The sequence below is a fragment of the Nelusetta ayraudi genome, unplaced genomic scaffold (assembly GCF_046127955.1).
Source record: "Nelusetta ayraudi isolate G7.1 ecotype Tasmania unplaced genomic scaffold, CSIRO-AGI_Nayr_v1 ptg000004l, whole genome shotgun sequence".
Taxonomy (NCBI): domain Eukaryota; kingdom Metazoa; phylum Chordata; class Actinopteri; order Tetraodontiformes; family Monacanthidae; genus Nelusetta; species Nelusetta ayraudi.
The window spans coordinates 3458981-3477003 of record NW_027466054.1 but is presented as its reverse complement, the minus strand read 5'-3'; the positions used below and the strand labels follow the sequence as shown (position 1 = coordinate 3477003).

The following is an 18023-nucleotide window of genomic DNA, read 5'->3' as shown; positions in this document are numbered from 1 at the left end:
GGGCATATGAACATAATATTGCTAAATCATGTCTCAGAGATGCGTGATGGACACAAATATCTAGATGGCTCAGAATTAGTCATACGTCTGGTCAAAAAGAAAACTATTCAGGATGCACGGAAGCCCACTCTTTTATACATTATTTTCTTATTTTCATTCTTATTTTAGTTTTAATTTTTATTCTCCTGTTTTTTATACTTTTTATACATTTAACCTTTTTCTGACATGTTAAACGAATTAAAGATTTTTTCAACAGTTATATTTTTTCTGTGTCAATTCTTTTTCTTTTTTTTTTTACAGATTAAGGCAAACAGGGTGAAAACAGGAGTGACTCTAAAGTGAAAGGGGTGCATATGGTTTTATTTCCCGGCAATCATTTTTTTGTATTATATGACCAGTGTTTGCACATTTTTCTCATCTGATACCTTTTACCACCATGTGTTGGCATTTATTTGTGGCTCTTAATGATTAATTAAACTCTTACTAATTATAAATTGCACAAGGTTGTTCCTTAGGAAAATCTAAACCCTGGGTAGAATGTTGGAGCTTGGAGCACTGCGACAAATAACATTAAAACCCGGTTTGAAACCCTGACTGGGCCGTTGCAGTCCACACACAAAAAGACATACGAAGTGTCAGCCATGACAGGGAATACAGAAACTGAACCGGCCCTTTTAAACCACCTTTGTTCCATCGCAATTAAGAACATTGAACACGCTTGTTTCATGCTTTGCATTATAGCTTTATTTAGCAGGAAAAAGAGTATATTGTCTAAACATCTGGATAGAATACAGAGCAGTGACAAAAGGAGAAAGAGGAAGGGCACAACAAGTTGTTATGGAAATGCGTGAAGAAGCAAATCTGAAGTCAGCCATCACTTCCTGGCTTCCACATGACTTCTGCAGTGGCAGGCGATGCTGTTGAAAAAATTCTAGAATCAACCGGATCAGCTCTTCGTGCAGGGTCAGACCCGTGGCTTCGGCCACAGTGGTTGTCGCCGCGGTCGTTGTGGTGACCATAGTTGTGGTATTTTTTTAAAAAAGAAAGAAAGAAGTGTTGAACACCCATTTTGAAAATCAGGGAAGAAACTAAATCTAACCACATAACAAATCACATCAAATGTTGGGCTGAGGAGGCACTCACCTCTCCGGAGCCAGAGTTCGAACCCGACTCAGAGGATGAACGGACGATGATTTGTGCTCCGGGTCGGTCTGCAAGACAAGTTTGACAGATTGGGAAATCTTCCACCTCAATGTTCTAGGGAGTGGTGAAAGATCAGGGATGCACGCCACGCCTGACCAGACATGATCATAAATGCCAGTGCTGTATTGAGGATTAAATTATATTACATTTTGAGCTACATGTATTGATATGACTCTCATAATGTTAGATTACTATTTACTTTGCTGAGAGGGAGAAAGTCTTCACCTGCAGCTTCCACCTCATGGCAGATCAAGAAGTTACCACTGCCAGCTCAAGACTGCCGTTGCGATGTTGTTTGTACAGGTACTGAAAGCTGATGCGGTTTACTCCACTACTAAATTCATCATCTGGAAGTTTTGCAAGACAATCTGGAGTACCCAAACTATCAAATCTGCGCTTTTAAACCATTTGCACTACAGCTGTTGCAACGCTTTTTGCGTGCAAGCCTTCTATACACTCTAGTGTTTTGAATGGTCACAAATACTAACATCTAAGTTCAGTTCAGTTCTGTAGCTGTCGACATTACTTCTGTCATTATCCGGTGGCTGCAGCGCAGAACAATGAATAACATGGACCGCTTTATACTATTTAATGAAAGACAATGTTTCATGACAATAACATGTTTGGAGTCAGAACTTTTCATGAAACATACAGTAGCTAGAAAACACAGTCAGGAGATGAGCTGGTACTTTTGGAAGTGGCATAGGTACATTTCAACAGTAACTACATGTTTTAGCCACAGGGGATGTCAGCCAGGTCGGCCCGGTCAGGGAGAAACATCTCAGAGTAAAGCTAAGCTATGTAGCATTGGCTAACCTCTCATCAGTGCTCTGTAATCAGATTAGCCTTCTCGATTCCAGCCTGTTTCTTCTTTATAGCCACTTGCATGGTATGAACTACTCAGAGCTGTGTTTCCTTACAGGAAACACCTCACCAACCCCTTCCAGTGGCTAATATATTTACTGTAGACCTGCACCTCATACAACCCCACCCAAGAAATGCCAGAATTGCAGCTGTCATGACTGAGACACAAAGTCTCAGCCATGACAGGGAACGCAGAAATTGAATCAGCCCTTCGATACTACCTTTGTTCCGAGGCAATTAAGAACATTGAACACGCTTGTTTCATGCTTTGCATTATAGATTTATTCAGCAGGGAAATGAGTATCTCGTCTAAACATCTGGATGGAATACAGAGTAGTGACGAAAGAAGAAAGAAGGGCAGAACAAGTTTTCATGGAAACGCGTGAAGAAGCAAATCTGAAGTCGGCCATCACTTCCTGGCTGCAGCAGCAGTGGCAGGACATGCAGCGTTCACAGGTTAAGGGCGCAAAAGAGCCAGAATCAACTGGAGCAGCTGTTGCTGTGTCGGAGTCAGAGTCGACGCTGTTGTCGTCGCTCCGGCCACCGTAGTTGTCGCCGCAGTCGTTGTGGTTGCAGCTGTCGTCGTTGTGGCCGTAGTTGTGGTCTTTAAAAAAAAAAAAGAAGTGTTGAACATCCACTTTGAAAGTCAGGGAAGAAACTAAATCAAACTACATTACGAGTTGCGTCAAATGTTGGGCTGAGGAGGCACTCACCTCTCCGGAGTTGGAGCCAGAGTTCGACTCAGAGGATGAACGGGCGACACGTTTGTGCTCCACGTTGGTCTGCAAGACAAGTTTGACAGATTCACTCTTCAACAAAGCCTTTCTTTTAATTACCCCATGAAGGGTTACTGAATTCCAGAAGTCTCCACTGGGGAGTGTTAGAGTGTGACACTTACAGGGTGAGCCAGAGCGATGCTGAGGAGGCATCCCAGCACTAAGGCGAGCTTCAGCATGGTTACTGTCAAAGAACACAATGATAACAACACGATCATAGGAATGATGATTGCAGCGACGCCACCCAGGGGAGCCTGCAGAGAAAAGAAAAGGTTCTGGTCCTTACCTTGCAGAGTCTTTCTGTCTTAGCGGTTAGACTGAGATGTCTGAGGAGAGTGTTGTGCTGATGATCTGACTGCTCGACTTATATATATGCAGACGAGCAGCTGGTCATCTCATCAACAAACAGCATGATTATGAAGGCTTCAGATGTTGGGAAATCTTCCACCTCCAGATTCCAGGGAGTGGTGAAGGATCAGAGATGCACGCCACACCTGACCTTCATGGCATGGAAGCATGCAAACAATAAGAGGACACATAAGCTGTTGACTTAAAGAGATGAGGAAATCAGAGTTGCGTTGTTCCGCCTGGCTATGAATTTAACAGTACCTCTATTATTGAGGTCCAGTCTCTCTCCCACCCACCTCCCAAACCACACTTGAGTTCACCTGAGACACCTTGTTGGATTATGCGGGTAAGAGGCAACTCCCATGGTTGGGATTTTTGCAACATCTCTTCCTGGATCATTGGGCACTGCCACCACATATGCTATACTCTGTTTTTTTTTTTTTTTTATGAACTGTATTTTTATGTTTGAATTACAATTACTATACTATAGCGTCATCTTAATTATTATAGTCTCTGGTGTTTCTCTGTAGTTTGTTTGTTAAATGCTTTCATTGAGAGGTCTTTATGTAGTTTAAACCCGTTTTTACCACTATTAAGAAATATTTAAAATCTCATTGATTTTTGGAGGTTTGTATTTGTTGTGCTAGAATTTGGCAGAAGGTACCATCAAAGCATAAACAAACAATTGGTTGTGTACAACCAAGTCATAAGAGACAATCAATAAACAAAGATGCGCAGGCGGTCACATTTACTGATGCACACTGGTTGCTTTTAAGTTGCATTTACCCCAGTTTCAATTAGATTTTCTTGGAATGTCTTTTCTTGTACATACTGTATGCAGTTATTCATTTATGTGTGTTTTTTTCATTGGGGACCAAAACTGCATTTGCCTGAGGAGAGATTATGAAATGTGGATCTAATTATCTGCTTATTTATCTAAAAAGAATGTGGATTCACGCTAATTAAAAATGATCCAGAGGTGAGTCTGATCACTGTCTTTATTAGAAAAACACGCAAGTCACGCACTGCCAAAGATATCAAAAACAAGTCTGAAAAAGATTGGCTGAAAACATGTGAAGAAACTGCGTGAGGCGGTTGCGTCCGTTTGAGAAATAGTTGGTGTGTGTCAATATTTGTTGTACCGTATAAATATCAATACCTTACTGGCCACAGACACCATAAGAACACAGGTGAGTCCTGTGCAAATCTGAAGTCAGCCATCACTTCCTAGCTTCCACATGACTTCTGCAGTGGCAGGCGATGCTGTTGAAAAAATTCCAGAATCAACCGGATCAGCTCTTCGTGCAGGGTCAGACCCGTGGCTTCGGCCACAGTGGTTGTCGCCGCGGTCGTTGTGGTGACCATAGTTGTGGTATTTTTTTTTAAAAAAAGAAAGAAGTGTTGAACACCCATTTTGAAAATCAGGGAAGAAACTAAATCTAACCACATAACAAATCACATCAAATGTTGGGCTGAGGAGGCACTCACCTCTCCGGAGCCAGAGTTCGAACCTGACTCAGAGGATGAACGGACGATGATTTGTGCTCCGGGTCGGTCTGCAAGACAAGTTTGACAGATTGGGAAATCTTCCACCTCAATGTTCTAGGGAGTGGTGAAAGATCAGGGATGCACGCCACGCCTGACCAGACATGATCATAAATGCCAGTGCTGTATTGAGGATTAAATTATATTACATTTTGAGCTACATGTATTGATATGACTCTCATAATGTTAGATTACTATTTACTTTGCTGAGAGGGAGAAAGTCTTCACCTGCAGCTTCCACCTCATGGCAGATTAAGAAGTTACCACTGCCAGCTCAAGACCGCCGTTGCGATGTTGTTTGTACAGGTACTGAAAGCTGATGCGGTTTACTCCACTACTAAATTCATCATCTGGAAGTTTTGCAAGACAATCTGGAGTACCCAAACTATCAAATCTGCGTTTTTAAACCATTTGCACTACAGCTGTTGCAACGCTTTTTGCGTGTTAGCCTTCTATACACTCTAGTGTTTTGAATGGTCACAAATACTAACATCTAAGTTCAGTTCAGTTCTGTAGCTGTCGACATTACTTCTGTCATTATCCGGTGGCTGCAGCGCAGAACAATGAATAACATGGACCGCTTTATACTATTTAATGAAAGACAATGTTTCATGACAATAACATGTTTGGAGTCAGAACTTTTCATGAAACATACAGTAGCTAGAAAACACAGTCAGGAGATGAGCTGGTACTTTTGGAAGTGGCATAGGTACATTTCAACAGTAACTACATGTTTTAGCCACAGGGGATGTCAGTCAGGTCGGCCCGGTCAGGGAGAAACATCTCAGAGTAAAGCTAAGCTATGTAGCATTGGCTAACATCTCATCAGTGCTCTGTAATCAGATTAGCCTTCTCGATTCCAGCCTGTGTTTCTTCTTTATAGCCACTTGCATGGTATGAACTACTCAGAGCTGTGTTTCCTTACAGGAAACACCTCACCAACCCCTTCCAGTGGCTAATATATTTACTGTAGACCTGCACCTCATACAACCCCACCCAAGAAATGCCAGAATTGCAGCTGTCATGACTGAGACACAAAGTCTCAGCCATGACAGGGAACGCAGAAATTGAGTCAGCCCTTCGATACTACCTTTGTTCCGAGGCAATTAAGAACATTGAACACGCTTGTTTCATGCTTTGCATTATAGATTTATTCAGCAGGGAAATGAGCATCTCGTCTAAACATCTGGATGGAATACAGAGCAGTGACGAAAGAAGAAAGAAGGGCAGAACAAGTTTTCATGGAAACGCGTGAAGAAGCAAATCTGAAGTCGGCCATCACTTCCTGGCTGCAGCAGCAGTGGCAGGACATGCAGCGTTCACAGGTTAAGGGCGCAAAAGAGCCAGAATCAACTGGAGCAGCTGTTGCTGTGTCAGAGTCAGAGTCGCCGCTGTTGTCGTCGCTCCGGCCACCGTAGTTGTCGCCGCAGTCGTTGTGGTTGCAGCTGTCGTCGTTGTGGCCGTAGTTGTGGTCTTTAAAAAAAAAAAAGAAGTGTTGAACATCCACTTTGAAAGTCAGGGAAGAAACTAAATCAAACTACATTACGAGTTGCGTCAAATGTTGGGCTGAGGAGGCACTCACCTCTCCGGAGTTGGAGCCAGAGTTCGACTCAGAGGATGAACGGGCGACACGTTTGTGCTCCACGTTGGTCTGCAAGACAAGTTTGACAGATTCACTCTTCAACAAAGCCTTTCTTTTAATTACCCCATGAAGGGTTACTGAATTCCAGAAGTCTCCACTGGGGAGTGTTAGAGCGTGACACTTACAGGGAGAGCCAGAGCGATGCTGAGGAGGCATCCCAGCACTAAGGCGAGCTTCAGCATGGTTACTGTCAAAGAACACAATGATAACAACACGATCATAGGAATGATGATTGCAGCGACGCCACCCAGGGGAGCCTGCAGAGAAAAGAAAAGGTTCTGGTCCTTACCTTGCAGAGTCTTTCTGTCTTAGCGGTTAGACTGAGATGTCTGAGGAGAGTGTTGTGCTGATGATCTGACTGCTCGACTTATATATATGCAGACGAGCAGCTGGTCATCTCATCAACAAACAGCATGATTATGAAGGCTTCAGATGTTGGGAAATCTTCCACCTCCAGATTCCAGGGAGTGGTGAAGGATCAGAGATGCACGCCACACCTGACCTTCATGGCATGGAAGCTTGCAAACAATAAGAGGACACATAAGCTGTTGACTTAAAGAGATGAGGAAATCAGAGTTGTGTTCTTCCGCCTGGCTATGAATTTAACAGTACCTCTATTATTGAGGTCCAGTCTCTCTCCCACACACCTCCCAAACCACACTTGAGTTCACCTGAGACACCTTGTTGGATTATGCGGGTAATAAAATAATAATACCTTACTGGCCACAGACTCACCATAAGAACACAGGTGAGTCCTGTCCGTGTGCCGCTGCATCAAGCTTGGTCCGATTTGGCAATTTGTTCAACTTCAGAAGTTGGTTTTCATGTCAAAAGAAACATTGTTTACCTTTCTCTCTCTCACAGCATCTATTTTTCATTGCAGCTGTGCTCTTATCAGCAGTGGCTGCTCAGGTCAGTTATTATTATAAATAATAATATTAACATCGAAGTGTGCTATTTCACTTTCCAGAACAAGTTGCTGTCCGACTTTTTCAAAATGAATTCATTTTTCCCTCAGGACAATGGCAGGCTTCCCAGCGACACCAGAGGCCGAGGACTTGGAAACAGGAGGCCTGGAGGAACCTCTGACCCTCCAGTGGTATGTACATCTCTTCAACCTTCGAGTTTATTTTGTTTTGCCATGAAAACATTTTGAGATAATCAGCATAAACTTTGTTGTGCCTGTGAAGCAGATGAAAAGCAACGGGGGAAAATGTAGTGCATGTTTTTATTCTGCAAGTATTTACCAATCAATATATAGCAAAGTGTTATTTTATTGGTTTACACAGTAAATACAGACAGTGTATATAATGTGTTTTTATTTAATGTCACATATAGGTAAATCTATTGGGATTTACATTGCAGAACGTTGCTTACGTTGTTTGAATCTATTTCTTGAATATTTGTGAGGGTTTATTTTTACAATTGTGCTTCAACGGTGCTGATTCATTTTCTCTATGTTTTCTTTTGCTTTTTTTCAGACGTTGTCCCCTGTTTTCAAGGTAGGATCAGCGTATTCTTACCAAGGGACACTCTGTAATTTCTAACTGTTAATAAACTGATCATTTTGTTTTTACATTTTATTTTTCTTTAGCTTGACAATGTGGCATTTCGGGTAATGCAACAATAATAGAGAAAATCTATGCATTTCACTACAATACCACAACCTTTTCACATTAAATCTGTAACTTGCGTGACTGTGTCTTATCCACAGAATGTCACGAAGTGAGCCTGGAGGAGGTAAAATAAAACAAATGCACTATTTGACTTTTATTTTTATTTGTCGTACATTTCAACAACATTATGATTTATTTTGTAGGTCTTCTGCAATGTTGATCTGTGTTTCCTGTTTTACTCAATGTTTTACTCATGTCTTTCTCAAGGTGGGTGGCAACAGAATTCCTTTTGCATGATAATATCTCAGCCTGCATATGTTTAATTCAAAGACAGACAATAAGACATGATAACTTTCTCACGGTTATTAATTTACCAATAGATTGGTGGAAGAGGACCTTTCCGTGTGCCAGGGGGCCGCAGACCTCGCCGCCATCATCATCGTCATCATGACATGATATGAAGGACTCTCAGAACTTACAAATCTATTGTCATTTCATGGTTTTTGCATCAAAATGAACTTCACATCTCATCCGACTTTTGAAAGTGGTGGAAAGATAGTGACGACTGTCAGTTTAACCACGGTGAACAAACGTGGAAAATACATTTTAAGCAGCAGATCCAACAGTATCACCAGAGCAAATGTAGCGATGAGTTTATCTGTCGTTCACACCCACTACGGCTGGATTGTGACATTTGTTTCCTTTTAATCTGCCAGCAATACATGAAGTTGAGTTACAACGCCTCAGCGCCGGTAATCTCTCCTCTCACACTACTATTAACCTTGTGTTTATTGCACGGTTGCTGTCTTGTCTCATCGGTAATTAACCTTTTCTCTTGTTCACGTTTAAAGAACAAAGTCTCCGTTGAGTACGGCAATCTGGATCTTGTGAGTAAAGACATTTTGAAAGGGCAAGAAATATCATTAGTTAAAACAAACGACAAAGAAAAAATGTCGTCCCTTCGACAAAATACATTTTTTTTAATTTTACAACTGGATTTCACCAAGAAAATTACATCATCAGTAATGTTTGTATTATTTCTTAAACTTAAATCAGGGAGTCAAAAGTGGAGTCTGACGACGCTCCAGAAGGTGATCAACCTCGAGTACGGAGGTAAATGTGGCTGTATATTGTAATTACATGTTATTACGCAATCGTTTGTTTGCTGCTGAAGACTTTTTTTCATCTCTCTTTTTTTTCTAGGGAGTCCCAAATGGCTACAATTAGAAGATCTCCACTGATCAATTTGTCTCAGCTACGACTCCTGTAATTGGGCAATTTCACGTTCAATAAAATCACACATCAATAAATTTGTCAAGGTCTGGTTTCCTGTTTTATTTTGACAGTCTCTTCTACCCTTGTATTTTCTCTGTTTTGCTTCCTGTTCCTGTTCTCCCGCCTTTTTTGTTGCCTCATGATTTTCACCTGTGTCTTGTTGTCAGTCCTGCTCTTGATTGTTCTCACCTGTGTTTCCCTGCCCTCTTATATTAATAGTCCTTGTCTGTCATTGTCTGTGTTTGGCCATCACTTCTTCATGTTTGTTACTTCTTGTGTGTCTCATCTGTTTTGTCTCAGTTGTCTTGTTTGTTTTCTTCCCCTTGAGCTTCTGTTTATTATTTGAGATAAATAGTTTTCTTTACCTACAACCTGGACTTAATCTACACTTGGGTCCTGCCTACTTTTCCCCCCATGACAAAATGTATCATGCAAATATTTAGTGGCAATGTTTCTTTTTTTATTTAACAGTCTGTCAGTTTATCAACGTAAAGAGCGGATTGTTAAAGTAAAGGGGGAAGGGGGAGCACCTTTGTTAAATTTGTGTTAAATAAACTGAGGTGAAATTGCAAGAATCTCACACTTCACCACAATATTCAGAAAAAAAGAAATAAATGTTGGTCCTCAGTCCTCATTGTTACTTGTCAGAAGGTGATAATTATGGCTCAAACAGGAAGGGGAAGTTGGGGTGACCCTGCAGGAAGAAGGAAACAACATGAGTCTGTCAAACATTGAAAGAAGGAAAGTAGAGATTGTTTTGTCTGCTCCATATTAATAGAAGGCTAAAAGACTACCTCATCTACACCTGGGCCTGATGCATCGCCCCGGAGCTCAGGGGCGGCTGTTGTAGACGCTCTCTGAGTTCCCTGAGGCCACATCTGCAGTCGGCAGGAAGTTAGAAAAACAACTCGATTACACAGGCTGGTGCACATGTTGCTTTCATCGAGAAATGATCAAAATCAATTGCTTCTTTACTCACTTTCTCCGTTTGCGCCTTGGGCTGAGAAGACTGCTACAGTGTGAGAAAAGACAGAAAATAAGACATGAACTAGATGGGAGAGTAGTAAAAACACAAATCGATGTGGTCATCATAACACAATGACAACAGCAGAGGCAGTCAACTATGAAGTCAGCGTAACTATTGTAGACTCGTAACTTGTCATTTGAAGAGTCATTTTTAGCAAACACACTTAACTGGGCCGGGTTTAAACAAGCTTGGAAGCTTCAACTTTGTATCTTTCTATAAAAATGTTTTGTTAAAGTAGCTGTAACAGTGGAGCAATGCTTTTGATCGAAAAAAAAATCCTCTTTTTCTCCTTTGTGTCCTGCTGCTCATCTGACCTGCAGAGGGAGCTGTGGCCTCTGCGTCGTCCTCTCCAGGGCCTGTTGGGCGTTGTTGAGCTGTGGCATCACTGGGTTCCTATGCTGGGGAAACCCGTAAGGGGAGATGAAGTACGGGTAGCCCTGCAGACGACAAAATGAGTTTCAATCTGAAGGGCAGGAGGGACTCGAGCAAGATTTCGGAGCACTATTTATTTATTTTAACTGTGTACCTGTTGTGCAGGAAACTGAGGAAATCCGCTAAAGGGATACTGGTATTGTGGGAACATCTAAAGGACAAGCACAACAATGAGTATCCTTCTTTGTCATGGTCCTTGAAGCAGCTTCAGCAGTGTCGTACCTGGACGGGGTTCAGGCCCTGCTGGGCCACATTGGGGTTGTTTGGGTCCTGAGGAGGCCCCAGCTGATCCGGCTGCCCGTTAGGGACGGTCATGGGTGTGAACTGGTTGCCCTGGTTGGGGAGGAACAACTGAGGCCCCTGGGGGTTGAAGGGCCCGGCCAGTTGCGGGTTCAGGTTCACCAGCTGTGGGGTGAGCAGCACATCGTGCTGCAGCTGCTGCTGCAGCTGCTGCTGCAGCTGCTGCTGCAGCACGAGCTGGGGCAGTAGTGAGGCAGCCTGCAGGGGAAAGGCTTCGGATCAGACCGCTTCTCCATTTGCAGCCCACCACCCTTGAAGAGCTTGACATTAAAACCCACCTGTGCTTGTCCAAGCGCTGCGAGAGTTAATCCGTTCAGTCTCAGGACCTGGAAACACAGACCGGCGTGAGCGAATCCCAAAAACCGACGAGGGATCAAAGCTTTGGTGCCAAAATGATTTATGTGAAGCATTTTACCTCGTTGCTGTTGCTTGCAATGATTCCAATTTGAACCTGTGCAGCAGACATGGAAAAAATAGCATTTTACCAGTGCCAGTTCAAAGAGAGAAGAGAACTGTACAGGAGGTTGGTTTTCACTCACTGGAAGGGCAATGCTTGTCCCGAAGAGACAGAGTAAGAGAAGAGCGACGTGGATCTCCATGGTGTGCTGCACTCTGTGGAACACAGCCTCCTTTTAGAAAACACTGCACACACACACACACACACACACATAAAGTCACCTTCGAAACAGCTTCTGGAAAAAAAAGGCAGGTTACCGTCTCCCTGGCTGTGCCTCGTCCGTCTGTGTGGACTGTGTCTCCTCACCTGGTCCAAACCCTTTTAAAGTCGTGCTCAGGTGAGCGGCTGCGGTCGCCTCCCGCCAAGTCGTCCAGACAGCGTGCGGTCAGTGCGGCAGACGTTCCTCATGCCCTTTTCTGAGACACAGCCACTTGCGAGTATGTCATTATGCACGGGTCATGTCTCTATAAGCTGCTGCGTGGTCTCTCGATGAGCTGCTGAGATGTCTGAGCAGGAAGGGAATTTAAAAAGGGGCTTTTGTGTGTGAATAAAATACTATTGTCACTGACGCTACTCCTTCAGTTTAGCAGGCCAAGACTGTGGACGGTTCACAATACCCGCCTGATGTATGCTGTGCAGGGTTTAGTTTTTGTGTGTATGAAAGTGCGGCGCTATGGCTTGTAATTATGGATCATTAAGACCAACGGGATTTTTGTCAGTGTCATGGGAAAAAGAATAATTGACAACAAGGGCTTGGGGTTAATGAGCAGGCGTTTGTCACGGGTGGTTTTTCAGGTGCTGACTGGTGCAGGTGGAAACAATCATGGCGGTGCATATTTGACAGTAAAGTCAGATAAACCAGTAAACTGGAAAAATATCAAGTCATTATGTGGCCAATGAAAGCTCGCCTAAAATATGTCAGGCTTCATTGGGTTCAATGAAGGAGAATCAACTTTGACTTTTTTTGATAAGTGTAAATATTTAGGACTTGTAGTATAAACTAGGATATGTGATATGATATTAAAACTAATAATAATAGCTGCTTGTTAATGCTTGTTATTTACACACTTAGCATATATAAATATAGCTTATATTATATGCATCACAGTGTTACAAACAGTATTGTCTGAGTGCATTACTACATCAATTTCGATTTATGCATAATATGTTGGTTATCAGTGTAAATGTGTGTAGTTATATTGCAGCACTTTCCCCCTGCAGGATCGTTTTTGTGGTCCTGCGACAAATAAAAATGTAATTTTACTCAATGTCCTTTAGATGGCAGCAAAATCCACTATAACCACAGTGGCGCTCTTCCGTTCACTGTAATTCACTGGACTTGTTCTAACATGTTAATATCATCAACGTGTAGCCCAGATGGTCTTTTAGTAACCGCAACAACAGCTTCGTCCTATTTGTCTCATCGTGTTGATAAAATATATTTTTATTGATTCGTAAATTAATTCACTTAATGAAACAAAACAATGTTCAATCCAATTTACTGTCAAATGAATTCTGCAACTTGTAGAAGCATCTTGTTTTATCCAAGCTGAACCAGAAATCAGACTTTAAAAAAAAGTGAGTGTTTGTTAATGGTAACAACTGCGAAGAGTGGCTGTGCTCTGGTCTGCGGCTGCTGTGCATGTCGTCAGCCTGTCTCACAACCACTATGTGTGTCATCATGGGTGCATGAGAAAAGTATGACACAGTTCCCACTTTAGGTTTGCAGAGTTTATTGGACAATCAACAGTTATGGCACAATCAACGGAATCATATTCACTGAGGTGAAAATAAAATCCAGGAGGAGATTAAGAGATCAAGATTAGCATTGATTACAAAGATTAAAAATATTAATAAAGACAGTTTTTGAGATGCTCCAGCATTTTTGTTTTCCGTAAAAGCTGGTTACACTTCATCACTTTGATTGCAGCCATTTCCTGTAGTCAGTTTTTCAGTCGGAGCGGGAATCTGAGGAAACAAAAAGAGAACGACGATCACACGCGATGATGATGTCAGTGTGCGAGATGGGAACTTTTCTCTCAATAATTACTCCTACCTGAGTGGTGGCATCAGTCTCCAAGGCATTGTTGTCTTTCGTTATCTGACGCTGAGGATTTAACAAAGGTAAAAAAAAACTCAGTGTGGCCGACATCACCGCTCAGCTGCGGCAGCTGAAAATGCATTTTTATCAACTCTTACTCTGAATCGTGTGAGCGGGTTTGGCTGAGGTGGAGGCTGCTGTTGCATTACACCACCTGCAATGCCCTGTGAAAATACACACGGAGGTATGTTGTCGTCACAGTGTTTGTATTACATTTCACTCACAGTGTAACCTGAAATAAAAGCGCGTTGATGGGCGAGTTTACCATCAGGGGCTGCTGAGGAGGGTTCACTGGGACCATTTGCGGGACTGCCATGTAGGGAAGCTGCAGACAAACAGGGACAAGAGAAATAATGGTTGCTGTTGTTAATGATGTTTTTTCTACTCGCAGGTATTGAGCAAGACTTTTGTCAAATGCTAACCATGTTGACAGCGGCGGCAGGGACAGGGTACATATTAGGAACAGGACCCGGCACAGCAAAGGGAAATGGAACCAACTAGCAGTTGGAAAAAGAGAGAAAATCAAGCAATCAGTCCATTTACTTTTATATATGAAGTGCTTAATCATATCCAAAGGCACCTTGAACAGCTTGAACAACTGAGTAAACAATGCACTTAAAGTAATGTCTTCACTTCATATGGCAAAATAGCACAGTTCGTTTATCAAATGGCACAAAAGGCAGCCTGAACTTAGATCTTCAAGATTATTTCATCTATTTACAAATGCTCCGTTAATAAGAAGTCGTCAAACACACACACACATAAAAGGAAAGAAATGTGTTTCTAAAGACTGCCGTGCATCTGTTTGCTGCAGTGTCTTCAGTCGAGTGCACCGCCGCAACCTGCGTTTAATGAGCAGATGAGGGCAACCGTATGATTAACGCCACGGCCCGACCTGAGCGAACTGCGGCTGGCCGAGCACTCCCACGCCAGCGCCAGCGGCGACCAGAGGTCGGTTGAGGCCTCCTGCCATCATCCCTGGGTTCACTGCGTTGGCCATCCCTCCGTTCAGACCCGCCGCCATCCCTCCATTCATGCCCGGCAGCACCCCCGCGTTCAAAGCCGCCAGCAGCCTCTGGGTCTGAGTGAGAGCGGGACGAGGGAGGGGTGTGATCAATGCTGGCGTGGCTGCAGCAGCGCTGCAGTCATGGGAGGAAGTCAACCGATTGTTTTCCTTACCTTGCCTGCGTTGACCTGCAACAAAAAAGACAGACATTAGATGGATGGATGGATGGATGGATGGATAGATAGATAGATACTCACATGGAAGACTGTTGCTGCAAACACTGTGAGGAGAAATAGCTTCATTTTGCAGTGCAAATCTATACAAACAACAGAAAAACAACTTTACTTCAAAATATTCATCATCAATTCTGAAAAACTGACTCCACATTTCCATCATTCATAATCATGCGCAGCCCTTCACATACGTTTCCCGACCTCCCTATGTGCCAAGGTGGACTGATGCTCCGCCGATTTGGAGGCACCTTTTAACGGGTCCGGAGAATTTGGAGGAGCCAATTAGAGAGGAGAGCGCAGATTCGTTCACCGGCTATATTTGTCACCTGTGTGTCATGACAACTCGAGATGTAACGTGTTTTCTTTGAGGGTCCGATCTCGACCCAGGGAAATGCACCATGCGACCTCCCGGCAGCCTTGCACCATTGTCCAGGGCCGCGGGTGAGTGACCACTAACAACACCACGGTGATTCAGTGTCTGTGGGGGGGGCGGTTTGCGGACAGTTGCGGTTGCTCCTGTCGTAAAGTGACGTGTGAAGTTGCAAATGTTGTCGGTTTTGGTTAAAAGATACAAACAGCTGGCATCAGCAACTAATAGCCGTCTTTTTTTTTGGGGGGGGGGGGGGGGGGGGTTAAGTGTTGAAATGCAGCTAAATGTTGACGCCTCTGATTGCAGTGAATCTCTCTGGCTGACCATGTTTGTGTCCTTCCTGTCTACGGTTTTCTTGTTTCAACATCAAATTAAACCTGGTGCACGTCAGGAGGCCCGTAACCTGCAAAAGAACTCAAAGCTCAAGTCAGTTCTCACTGGGTGAAGTGCTGAAATAGTACCAAAAGCACCTGAGCCGTAATGAGCGCAAAGATTCAGAATTGTTTACATCATTAATGTAATTTTTTGAAATCTTTGTCAACTTGATGAGATATCTCATCTCATTTCTGTTTCGTCAGCATATTTTTCCCGGCTTGTTTGGAGCCATTACAGTCATTTCCAAGTGCGGTCGGCTGGTTGTGTTGTCACACGCCGAGGCCGTCTGGGAAAGGTTTTTCTTTTTTCGCTGCTGCTGACTGAGCAGACCAGGCAAACACCCTTTGTGGTAGTCTGGTCTGGAGCTTTGTAGTAATTACACACTGTCATCCACTTTAAATTAAGTAACATTTTCCTCCTGTTTTCTGCTCAGTGCAAACAAATGTTGTTTCCCAGGCCATGTTTGAACGCACGCTTTTGTTTCTGTGCATTTATGTGTCTGATTGTGTCTCTGTAAAGTCCTTTTGCTTTTAAAGAACGAAGAATTGTCCTTGCATCAGTGTTTTTCTGAGACTTCTTCTCATTTTTTGTGATTATCATTCATTGAGACTATCACTGGTGACGTCATAAAATTCCAAACACTGTGCTGTAAATAGAAATGTCTACATTTTCCCATTAACGGCCGTGACATTAGTCAGTGTGTTTTCAGACGTGTTTTGTGCTGCAAATATTTTGACCCAGTGTTGCACACTTATATGTTGAAATAAAGGGCAAACATTCACTGACGTGACGTTCCAGTCGTTTATTGGTTTTCAGATTTCATCATCATCAGGTTTCATTATCAGTTTTCATCGCAGCATAAATCATTCAGATTATTGCAGTTTGTAGTGACACAGAATCAGGACGAAGGCTGTTGATCAAGTGATTTTTGTTTTTGCTGGGTCTGACTTTTTCACGTTCATTTCTCTAGCTCCCCCTCTTCCTCCTCCTCTTCCATCCCAGACCAGTCTTCTTCCTCTTCAACTGCCGTCGTCTCCGCTCCCGCGGTCACGGGAGCCTGAGTCCCCAGAAGACGAGCTGCCAGCGAACGCCTCGCCCTCAGTCTGGCGGGCACGGCCCCGACAGCCACGGCCGCCTGTCGCTGGCCATTGGTGCCGGCCGTGGAGAGCAACTGGTGCTTGTTCGCTGCTCCGCCGTTGACCTGTGGCAGGACGGCGAGCAGCGTGACCGGCCCGCCGGCGCCGGCCCCCAGGGTCACCTGGCCGAGCGGACCCACGTTAGCTCCGCCCGGCTGGCCCACGATGAACGCGGCTGTTTGCGGGGCCACTCCGATGGGGATGAGCGGCTGCAGGGAGGCCTGGCCTGCTTGGTTCGCTACTGGCTGGAGAAATAGATATCCTCCAATCTGGACCAAGTTCGCCAAAAGAGGTTTCGCGTTAGCTTGGGCCCCATTGGGGGCCCCGTTATTACCGGCTGCAGCCCCGTTATTGTTGGCCCCGACCTTGGCCAGCGCCTCGGCACTGGCAGAGTTGGCGCCGCCCTCCACGGCGAGAGCCCAGGTGTGAACGATGAGCAGCAGTACGCAGAACATGTTGTATCGCAGCAGCAGCAGCGGCCAGTCGTCAGGTGAAGCTCTACCTCTCTCAGCTTTTGGCTTATATACAGGTTGCCAGGTTCAGTGATGGCCAACAAAGGTCCAATCAGAGTCCAGCACCTCATCTCAAAACAACAGGTCACCGTAATCACGGTGAACACGCCGCAGGCTATTTTTGCTTTGTGAGCGCCATGACCGAGGATTACGCGCGAAGCCCAAACCAAACAACCATCAGTGACTTGCATTCTTGGAGCCGTTTTGTTCAGAGAGGTCACGTTTCCATCCCACTGAAGGAAATGGAACTGTCACGCTCAGGTCAGGGATTCTGGGGTTCGATGGGCAAAAAGCAATGTGACGGCAAAACATTCTGACTTCGCAAAAGAAGATTCTTCTCAAAGTTGCCGTATTGTTCCCATTTTCCAATCTTTTCAAGATCCTCGTCGCCAGGGGAGCAACGTCACTCAAGTCACTGTCAGATAAAAATCTGTAGATTACTAGAGAAATAATTTTTACCCCTCTGTTAACAGAGTCCCGCTAAAATTGATGCTTCACTGCCGCTTGGAGGGCCAAACATCTGGTTGGAAGTATCGTCACCAAGGTATTTGCACCCTTTGTGACAGCACAGGGGACTGATTCCCAAATTCTTATGTTTTTAGAGACACTTTTTGAAAGGCAAAGCAAGAAAGGAATCAAACGGTGGACTTTTGCCTCTCGGGGAAGTTTCATGTAAACACTCTGCACATAGTGGTGGAATGAATTTTGCTTATAGGCCCCTCAAAACAAGCATATGCACACACATGCACACACACACACACACACACACACACACAGCTAGGAGGGTTAAATCATCCTGTGACAT

At 44.0% G+C, this 18023-nt stretch overlaps 2 protein-coding genes and 4 long non-coding RNA genes across 8 annotated transcripts in view; 2 read left to right on the top strand and 4 right to left on the bottom strand.

The window, feature by feature from the left end:
• The window catches only part of LOC142900738 (uncharacterized), a 370388-nt gene that overhangs the window by 330550 nt on the left and 21815 nt on the right, over positions 1 to 18023 (top strand). The window lies entirely within an intron of this gene.
• LOC142898126 (uncharacterized) lies at positions 2183 to 3205 on the bottom strand. Its single transcript, XR_012928541.1, has 4 exons — positions 3130 to 3205; positions 2966 to 3027; positions 2781 to 2849; positions 2183 to 2671 (listed from the first exon to the last, which is right to left on the bottom strand). It is a non-coding gene; the product is annotated as an uncharacterized LOC142898126 (long non-coding RNA).
• On the bottom strand, positions 5862 to 6803 carry LOC142898118 (uncharacterized). The gene is made up of 4 exons (XR_012928534.1): positions 6668 to 6803; positions 6504 to 6565; positions 6319 to 6387; positions 5862 to 6209 (listed from the first exon to the last, which is right to left on the bottom strand). It is a non-coding gene; the product is annotated as an uncharacterized LOC142898118 (long non-coding RNA).
• Positions 7242 to 8094, top strand: LOC142898111 (uncharacterized). The gene is made up of 3 exons (XR_012928533.1): positions 7242 to 7290; positions 7397 to 7477; positions 7860 to 8094. It is a non-coding gene; the product is annotated as an uncharacterized LOC142898111 (long non-coding RNA).
• On the bottom strand, positions 9663 to 11685 carry odam (odontogenic, ameloblast associated). 3 transcript variants are annotated; one of them, XM_076040879.1, is made up of 9 exons: positions 11568 to 11685; positions 11444 to 11479; positions 11307 to 11354; positions 10951 to 11226; positions 10823 to 10879; positions 10611 to 10733; positions 10249 to 10278; positions 10064 to 10147; positions 9663 to 9963 (listed from the first exon to the last, which is right to left on the bottom strand). In XM_076040879.1, the coding sequence occupies exons 1-9, from the start codon at positions 11625 to 11627 to the stop codon at positions 9928 to 9930; spliced, it is 750 nt and encodes a 249-aa protein (XP_075896994.1). In that variant the 5' UTR covers positions 11628 to 11685; the 3' UTR covers positions 9663 to 9927. The 3 variants fall into 3 exon arrangements, with proteins under 3 accessions (XP_075896994.1, XP_075896986.1, XP_075897002.1); XM_076040871.1 differs by having other exon boundaries at positions 9683 to 9963; positions 10249 to 10281; positions 11568 to 11684; XM_076040887.1 differs by having other exon boundaries at positions 9692 to 9963; positions 10249 to 10281; positions 10951 to 11193; positions 11295 to 11354; positions 11568 to 11684.
• On the bottom strand, positions 13209 to 14902 carry scpp9 (secretory calcium-binding phosphoprotein 9). Its single transcript, XM_076040858.1, has 8 exons — positions 14850 to 14902; positions 14766 to 14780; positions 14482 to 14667; positions 14009 to 14083; positions 13852 to 13911; positions 13685 to 13750; positions 13542 to 13592; positions 13209 to 13453 (listed from the first exon to the last, which is right to left on the bottom strand). The coding sequence occupies exons 1-8, from the start codon at positions 14892 to 14894 to the stop codon at positions 13391 to 13393; spliced, it is 561 nt and encodes a 186-aa protein (XP_075896973.1). The 5' UTR covers positions 14895 to 14902; the 3' UTR covers positions 13209 to 13390.

Excerpts from the sequence above, each read along its gene's own strand:
- odam (XM_076040871.1), bottom strand. The coding sequence starts at position 11,627 with ATGGAGATCCACGTCGCTCTTCTCTTACTCTGTCTCTTCGGGACAAGC. Across the intron at positions 10,880-10,950 it reads AGGGCCTGAACCCCGTCCAG|ATGTTCCCACAATACCAGTA; the intron begins GTACGACACTGC and ends CTTGTCCTTTAG. Across the intron at positions 10,734-10,822 it reads CTCAGTTTCCTGCACAACAG|GGCTACCCGTACTTCATCTC; the intron begins GTACACAGTTAA and ends TGTCGTCTGCAG.
- scpp9 (XM_076040858.1), bottom strand. The coding sequence starts at position 14,894 with ATGAAGCTATTTCTCCTCACAGTGTTTGCAGCAACAGTCTTCCAT. Across the intron at positions 13,593-13,684 it reads ACCCGCTCACACGATTCAGA|CGTCAGATAACGAAAGACAA; the intron begins GTAAGAGTTGAT and ends TTAAATCCTCAG. Across the intron at positions 13,454-13,541 it reads AGACTGATGCCACCACTCAG|ATTCCCGCTCCGACTGAAAA; the intron begins GTAGGAGTAATT and ends TTGTTTCCTCAG.